Below are 8,507 nucleotides of genomic sequence, written 5' to 3'. Positions count from 1 at the left end.
AGTGGGTGGGTCCCCCCCTCCCCTCCTCTCCCCCCCCCCCCCCCCGGCTCCTAGCTGGCAGAATCGGCACTGGTGGGGAGCCGAGGGGCTGTTGCAGGCTGCAGCCGGGCCGGCCGGGCCAGCATAGCCCTCCCGACAGCTTTCGGGAGGCTTACGGCTTAATCTTCAGCATCCTTGTGATCTGTGTCTAAATATCTCCCGTTAGCATCAGCGATCCCACGAGGACCCCGCTGCCCTGAAATTCAATTTTTATGAAGTCATTACATCCAGCCACTGGGCGCCCTCGGAGATAAGGACTCTCCAGAAGAGATGCCTGACACCCGGATGGTACGCTGTCCATATCGAAAGATGGTTAACTCATTACCCTGCTTCACAGGTAATTTCCAACCTGTTGTTTCACCAAGCTCATCGACTCTTGGAAAGTCCCAAAATGAGTATGGCCTCATGATTAGAGGTGATGAGACCTTTCCCGCTGGAACTCTTAGCTGTTAGGAAATGCAGATTTGGCAAGATCAGTATATTTGGCAGAAGTGTGTTGATTTTACTGTCTTCTGATGGAAAAGATGCAACAGGAGAATGTTAGGAACTGTGGCCACATGGGTTTGATGGGGGACTTTGGGGTTTCCTTCCAGGATCAGCCAAGGTTGTCAAGGCTTCTGGGTCCCAGGAAACAAGCAGCTGCAGCATGAGACATTGTGGGAAGGTTTGACAAATTTATTTAGAAAATGCCAGGGCTTTTTCTAAAAAGAAATTTTGTTCCGCTTCCCACTCACTCTCTTTCATAGAAAAATTCACATTCGTTTGATCCTGATATGGAATTAGCCTTTCTCAGTGTTAGAGCAGAAATTCCTTCTTTTGCCCCATCTTCCTTCAGGTGTTTTATTGAATTGTCTTTTATAATCTTTCCCATGAAAAATTTACATAAACACATAGACCTAAAGAATATTCCCATTACTAAAAAAAATTGTTTACAGATATAAACCTAAAGCAAACATTTTAGTACTACAAAATATATGCATGGGCACTCTTTACCCGTGGATGTGGTCCATAGCTCAGTTCATATGTCTACCTACTGTAAGAAAAAGCTGTAAAAGGGTATTTAATGAGCAAGCATAATGAACAAGTATCTCCAGAGATTGCTGTACGTGGGACAGAATTTTGCTGAAAGGAGGTAGAACTGAGTGTTGCCTATTTAGTCAGGGACCTGGAAAAACAAAAAGAAATAGAAGGGCTGTCTTTTTGCAGTCCTCACTTTTCTTTTTATACAGTCCCAGCTGTACTGCAAAGAGAAGCAGGTCAATCCCATTTCCAGGAGAAAGGAGAAAGTCTTAGTCAGTCATTTACTTTCTTCTTTCATCTCTGACCCTTCTACTCTTTCATAAATGGGGAAGGAGTGCTGCCTAAAGCAGCTGAGCTTACAGCAAGGGCCGTTCCCAGGCAGTATTGCCCTAGGAGCAAACAGTGCACGTCTCCTCATCGGCCACCACGTCCCAACTTGTTCCTCCGAAGGAGAAGGGAAATTTCATGCTCCCGGCAAATTGGGAGCATGAAAAGGGTGCCGGACATCCCGTGCCCTGTTACCTGTGCTCCTTCTCTGCCCTTACCCAGGGCTGCTGCCCCCTCTCATGAAGATTTCTCTCCTTCTCTTGCCGTAGCGAAGAGTGCAGCCCTCTTACTAAACATTCAGGGGCACATTGACATATTTCTTGTAAAACCGGTAACCATTCACGTTTCATAGTTATAGTGATTAATTTTACAAGATATACAACAAAATGCACTCATTCTTAATGAGGAGCACACAGAGAGTGCACTCACGGTGCTTATTAATGGGCACTCAGTAATGTGCATTCATTCGGCCTCTGCACTCAAAAACGTAATAATTCATAATAAGGCTTCACAAAAAATATAAAACACGTCTGCCCAGAATAGTTATTAGTAATACTGCGTGGTACTGCAGTAGACTTTTGAAACATTGTCTTAACATTTGCTTGTGGAGGCCAATGTACCTCTACATCACATCAATCTTTAATTAAAAACAAAACAAAACAAAACAAAAACCCCTTTGCCTACAATTTTGCAAGCCTATATGGTTGATAGGCTGGTGGTAGGTTTCAGATAAATTGCCACAATATCACTTTTGAACATGCAGTTGTACAGTTTTTGAACACTTAATTCTAAGGTACAGATGTTATTAGCACTGTACAAAGTCACATGCTAATTTAAATCCGTCTTGTCACAGAAGGGTAATAATGTCATTCTTTCGTTAACCTTAGTCGTGTTTCTAAATAGCTAGCATATTTACCCCTACAGTTGCTTATTATTGATGGACAGCAGCTCAGAAGTGACCCAGCTACTGTGATGGATGAAGTGCAGAAGTTTCTTGGAGTCTCTCCTCATTATAATTACTCTGAAGCTCTAACGTGAGTCTGTTCCTTTATTATCTGCCCTGTGGGATCACGGTGTACATCCCATCCTACCAAGATCACTTGATCGTTAATTACAAACAAACAAACAGACAAAAACCACATTACAACAATGATAATTTTGCAAAGTTTGGGGTTTTCTTAAAGTCATGTTTAACACCCATCCAGTTTTCCCTTAACTTGCATACATAGAATACCTTACAGAATTTAATTGCATGATTGCATACATTTCCACATGCAAACTCTACTTTGCACAACATACAGAACAAATGACTGCTCAGTATTTTGTATTAGACGCAGAACAAAGGCCCAGATTCATGTAAAAAATGTCTGCTGAGTTTGAGTGTTCGATCGGAGATGCCCAGGACTTGTTTTCTCAGGGTACCTAGTTTTGCTTTCATCGCTGCACTGCTTAAAATATACTTTGAGTTGATGTGAGTTGTGCGTGTGAGAGCTCAGCAGACATTTGCGCATCAGACTGTTGAGCCTTATGACAGTCTCCAGAAGCTGAAGACCACATAGCGTCAGCTGTGAAAAGCTTGGCTTAAACATTTTTATCGCATTCTTATAGGAGTCTAATGACAGAGATTGGGTTAGAGGCACTCAGTATGACGAGATTAATCTGGTCGCATGGCTTCTTTGATTGTTTGCTTTTGACGCGGACCAAATATATCATTCCCTAATCCCATCTTCGTATCTGGTCGAGCCAATTCTGCCGACCTTTTACCTGGTAGTAACCAGACACATGGCACAGAAGAATATAGTCTGTACACTTGAAGTCTGGTAAAATTATAAGCTACTAATAGTAGATCCCTAACCTGGGAGTGCCGGGCTCAAGCGCAGCACCTGGAGCATGGAGAGAAGCTCATATTTGCCTATGAAGCACAAAACCCTCAGACCGAGCAGCCGGACTGTTGGTGGGCTGGGTGTCAGTGCCAAAACTGCAGGTGCTCTGCAGAAGCCCAAGTCAAGGTCCCCTGACCTTAGGGAAAGCCCTCCCACAGCCTTTGGTTCAGATCTAGCAAAGGCGGCTGTGATGAGCCCGGATCACATTTCTCACCCTCACTTTCCCCATGAAAGGGGATTAACGGCCTGTGTGGCACTCTCTCTTTGACATTTCTCACTGCCCCGCAGGAAGGCAGAGTCTCTGCAGGGGCGGGAGTGGGCTGGATTTCTCTCTCCCCTCTTAGTCCGGCAGAAAATTGCAAGAAGCTTTTGCAGTGAGCCTCTCTGTGTGAGGGGCATCATCTCATTACAGCCAGAAGCACTGGGCTGGGAGAGCCCTGGGACATCCGTGGGCTGAGAAGCCTGGCACTGCGGTGGAGGTTTTTCCAAGCCAGTGTGCAAGCAGAAAGCACGAGCCTGCACGTGGGGTGGGAAGTAGAAAAGCCTGTACCTTACCTTACCTGCAGGCTGGTACCAGGAAAACTGGGGGAAAACGAGACCATGGACTTTCCACCTACCCCACACTGCCTCCTCTCTGCTTATGATTACTATTTAATGTCTTCTCCGCTGGGATGGTTACGGTTATTTGTATAGTAGGTATGAAGTGAGAGTTGACTGCTTGTTGTTCTTTGGGTCTTAAGAATGTTGCTCTGCCAAAATCTTTTTCTAGAGGAAAAATTTTGGATTTCAGAATGCAATTTTGTAAGTCATTGGTTTCCGAAGCAGATGAAATAGAGGAGGAGTTTGAACACACAGCTGAACTACTGATGTTTGAACAACTGCTGCTGCACATCTGCGGTGCCTTCTGCTAGGTTTTTAAAAATACACACCCACATACATAGATCTTCCTTTCTGTAACTAAATTAAAGTTAGTGGAGTCACACACCAGGAAAAAATTTGGCCTCTCATACTTGTTTGGACAGGAAGAATGGATTGTAAACAGATCTATAAAAGTATGCAATCACTGTTTAGAGGCATCAAGAATGCAAATGTGCTGTGGAAGCACACGCTTCTGTACGGATTTAGGATGGAAGAGAAAAATGCGTTAAACAATGAAGTTGCTTTATGGTAGGACTGCCAAAGTAAAAAAGATTGCATAGGATCGTTCCTAGTCATTATTGCCTAATACCTGTATGCCACACATTTTTAAAGTTGTCACAAAGCAGCCTAAGGACCCAGTCCTGCAAACACTAGTGAGCAACAAGTTCATCACCCTGAGTAATTACATGAACGTCCTATAGGAGAGTAAAATCAATCCAGGCAGAAGGAAGGTACTAATCAGAGCCATGGAAAGAGAGCAGAGGGGAGACAGGCAGGGCTCGGGCATCTGGAGAGCAGTGCACATCATGCCGGGTCAGTAAGAGCCACAGCTGAGACAGGCAACTAGGTCGTAGCTTCTTACATGCGCTGCTAAAGAGGACCTAGACTCAGACTAGATGTAAGGAAGAAATTTTTTACGCTGAGGGTGGTGAAGCGCTGGCCCAGGTTGCCCAGAGAGGTGGTGGGTGCACCATGCCTGGAAACATTCCAGGTCAGGTTGGACGGGGCTCTGGGCAACCTGATCTAGTTGAAGATGTCCCTGCCCACGGCAGGGGGGTTGGACTAGATGACCTTTAGAGGTCCCTTCCAACCCAAACCGTTCCAGGATTCTATGATCTGCACTTTTTATTAGAGTAGTGAAAACAAAAGGAGAAAATCAACTAATGTTGCAAGGCTTTTACACATAATGCCAACAACAGAAAGAGAATGGCATCCCCGCACAAAGTGCTAGGAGAGGGAAACGAGTCAGTGGTCTTCATGAAGTTCCCACTACGGCACTGAAGAGATGCATCCCACCTCTCCCCCACCCACTTGTTTTCACAAGGAGTGACAGAGGGCTTAAATTTTTTCAATATCTGAACTTAATGAACAGAAACCTAGGACACATGGGACTAAAGTTACAAAAGACCTTTCCTTTTAATCACAGGATGGCCCTACCAAAGCTTCACTGACTGCTAGGAAAATGTATTTCATGCCCGACATCCTCAGATGACTCACGGTCCGGGGTAGCGTGGGCCAGTGGTTCCCTTCTTCCTTTGTTTTTTTCATCAGGCAGCAAAGGAGGGAGGCAGGACAGAGCTTGGCTTTGGCAAAGGGCAGCCAAAATGCCGCTTCCTCCAGCCCGGCTCATTATGCCACGCTCTGCCCACAGAGGCAGCTCCTCATCCAGCCTCACAGGGGAGATTTCCCTCGTTTTCCCTCGTGTGAACAACAGGAGGGAAAGGAAAAGACAGGATGAGGGGAGCGTGCTTAAGTAAATGTTTTCTCTTGGAGTGCCGCTACCTTTTGTCAGAGAATAAGAGAAAGATCCTTATGGTGGCATTGCTCAGCCCTGCCCTCGCAAGAACCCTCCCCGCCTCTAGCATCGGGTACTGACTTCCCGAGAGGTGCGGTGGACGTACGGGTGTCCAGGTTCAACCCTGCATCTCCCACAGGCTTACTCTGCAAGAGAAGAAAAGATAACCAGGCCTGGAAGAAAGGTTTCTGCTGACTGCTTTGAAAAGCTCACTTGTAACTTTAGCCTTAAGGCTATCACTAATTTTAAATAAATACTTCCATTGTGCCCAATTACGTTTTCAGGAGTCCTGAGAGTTTTGTAATACCTGAACGCAATGGGATGAATTCAGCCCAAGCTGTCTTACCGTCTTTTCCCCTACCCAAATTTGCACATTCTCTTAATAATGTTCAATGTGCTCCTTCTGAGGCAGAAATATTGTTTGGGGCATAGTTTTGCAGTTTTCCTTTTACCCAGCACACTATATTGCCGCTTCTCTTGGGAAATTAGTGCAAGCCAGCTAAAGTACTTCACCATGCAATGAGCAGATGGAAAAGGCCAAAGTAGAAATGAATCTTATCATCGATATATCCCTTTAATCAATGATTTATTTATTTTTAATTGATACAACTACTGAGATAATTTAGGAAACAAGGGTCATGCCTGCAATAATAGGCTGGGCAAGAAAAAAAAACGTGAAGAAGGTTCACCCTTCTCCAGAAATTAGTTCACTTATGTACAGCAGCAAATTGCAGGTGCACCCGTGTTGTATGGAGAGACCCAGGGCAAAAAGGTAGTCTGTAACTAATTAACTCCATGTTCCAGCCAATTATACTTCATCCTTTCCAAACATCTGCTGAAGAGCAGAAATGCGAACCTTTTCAATGTTTTATGCATGCTGCAAGTCCCATAGCAATAAATTCAAAACTTAACGCTGCATGTTGTTCATTCCTTGGTGAGTACGTGTTTTAAAGCCTTAATCTAAAATTCCTATATCTTTGAATTTTAGACATCAAAATCAAATTGCGTATTTCAGATAAGACTGCTAAGACAGTGTTTATGCTGTAATGCCATCTTTGGAATGAAAATGATATTTAGATCTAATGATATGGAACAACCAAATTCTCAGGTGCAGTTAAATTATCAACAACCAACCAGCAGTTCTTTCAGTAGACCTGAACGCTGCTTATTTCACTCGAAAATCAGCATAAAACATTTCAGTCTTATATTTCTCATCGTTTCGCAGCCACGCAACAGTCACACACTTTTCTGTATAGACAGACTTCGGGATTGAGTCTGTGCCTGTTGAAGTCAGCAAATAGATCCGCCTGCCCTTTTTAACCCCTCTCACCTTGACAGTGCTGACCTACAATAGCATCGGCTCCAACTGGCCGTATGGAGAGCTTTCCTCGAGCACAGCTGATCGTGTCCGGGCGAATATAGCGCATCTAATTCCAGGAAAAGAGCTGATCGCTAATTTTTGCAACAAAACGTTCTTTGTTCAAGTGTCGATTGATCAAAACATTAGCATCCCACAGGGATACACGGAGCAGTTTGACATGAATAAAATCTCCGACCAAAACCAGACAATAAAATGAGAGTCACAGTCTGGAGTGGAGCCGTGTGAGATCCTTGAGACTGAGGCTCAGGACCTCGACTGGCGTCCTATAGATCAACGCTTAAAACGTGTACCCTATATGCTGGACAAGTAGAATAAAAAATTAGCTAGTGTAGGTAAAGCACAGTGTGAAAAAATTCTTGCCTTGAGCCACTCCCAAGGCAAATTTGTGGAACAAATAAATTCCCAGAGTTTTCACAAGAGAGGAAAACCGTTTCCCACTCTGTCCTCAGTATTTCAGTCATCTAGAGAGATGTGTGCAGCAATAATTGTTGTCTTAGCTGGGAGATTCTTCTGTAGTGAGGTCTTTCAAAAAATATAATCCTCTATAGGTTTGACCCTCAGAAAGGCTTTTGGTGCCAGTTATTGGAAGGAGGGAAAACAAAGTGCCTGGGAAAAAGCAAAGGTCGAAAATACCCGCCAATGGACCAAGAGGTAAGGGCTTTCCAGAGATTTAAGTTAACGTTTTTTAATATCGACCCTGTGTTTGACTCCTAAAACAAACACACCGATGTCTTTTTTTTTTTTTTTTTTTCCCACTGGCTTGATATTTTTAAAAATCAGAAACTTTTAATGAACTTTGAATGACAGGAGATTAATTGCCCCCTCTTAAGAGCCCCTCTCTGGGAGCCGTGCATATCTCCTGGGTGGGAGCACCTGCCGAAATCTGCCGTCGGGTGGGTTTCCTTCTTTGACTGTTGTTGTTTGGTTTTTTTTCACCCTTCTCAGTCTCGAGCGTTTCTGTCGAGCTACTACAGAGACCACAACGTGGAGTTGTCCAAGCTGCTGCACAGGCTGGGGCAGCCCCTGCCCTCCTGGCTGAGACAGGAGCTGCAGAAGGTCAGATAGCACGCAAGGGCGGGGGACCCAAATAAGGACGATTTCCTTCACCGTCAAACCCCTCGCTTCTCCGACTCACTTGTGATCATCAGTAGAGGACCTCATGAATAACGCTCTTTCTATTAAAAAAAAAGGAAAAAAAAAAAGACAGAAAAGAATAAAAAAACCAATCCCAACAACTGTTTATATGCACGTGCTGACAGTTATTAGCATCGACCCCTTTTGTCAGCTTCCAGGAAATAATACGGAGCTACGTGGCATTACCCTTTATCCAGACCGGGATTCGTGCATAGCCTAGTTCCTCTGTTCACCAGGAAGTACCAGAAACTGTGTGTAGGACGGATTGACTTCAGTGTAGATGGCAAAT

At 44.4% G+C, this 8,507-nt stretch overlaps 1 protein-coding gene across 1 annotated transcript in view; it reads left to right on the top strand.

Annotated features, from left to right (window-relative positions):
- NDST4 (N-deacetylase/N-sulfotransferase (heparan glucosaminyl) 4) overlaps positions 1 to 8,261 on the top strand; it is an 86,241-nt gene extending 77,980 nt beyond the window's left edge. Inside the window, exons 10-13 of the mRNA XM_009334908.1 lie at positions 206 to 376; positions 2,311 to 2,420; positions 7,633 to 7,735; positions 8,030 to 8,261. Of these exons, the coding sequence (XP_009333183.1) occupies positions 206 to 376; positions 2,311 to 2,420; positions 7,633 to 7,735; positions 8,030 to 8,149 (504 nt within the window). The 3' untranslated portion in view covers positions 8,150 to 8,261. The remainder of the gene's footprint in view (positions 1 to 205; positions 377 to 2,310; positions 2,421 to 7,632; positions 7,736 to 8,029) is intronic.
- Positions 8,262 to 8,507: the final 246 nt, after the last annotated feature.

The sequence above is a fragment of the Pygoscelis adeliae genome, unplaced genomic scaffold (assembly GCF_000699105.1).
Source record: "Pygoscelis adeliae isolate BGI_AS28 unplaced genomic scaffold, ASM69910v1 Scaffold31, whole genome shotgun sequence".
In the NCBI taxonomy this organism is placed as follows: Eukaryota; Metazoa; Chordata; class Aves; order Sphenisciformes; family Spheniscidae; genus Pygoscelis; species Pygoscelis adeliae.
The sequence above is the reverse complement of the archived record's forward strand: the minus strand, read 5'-3'. Positions and strand labels throughout refer to the sequence as shown.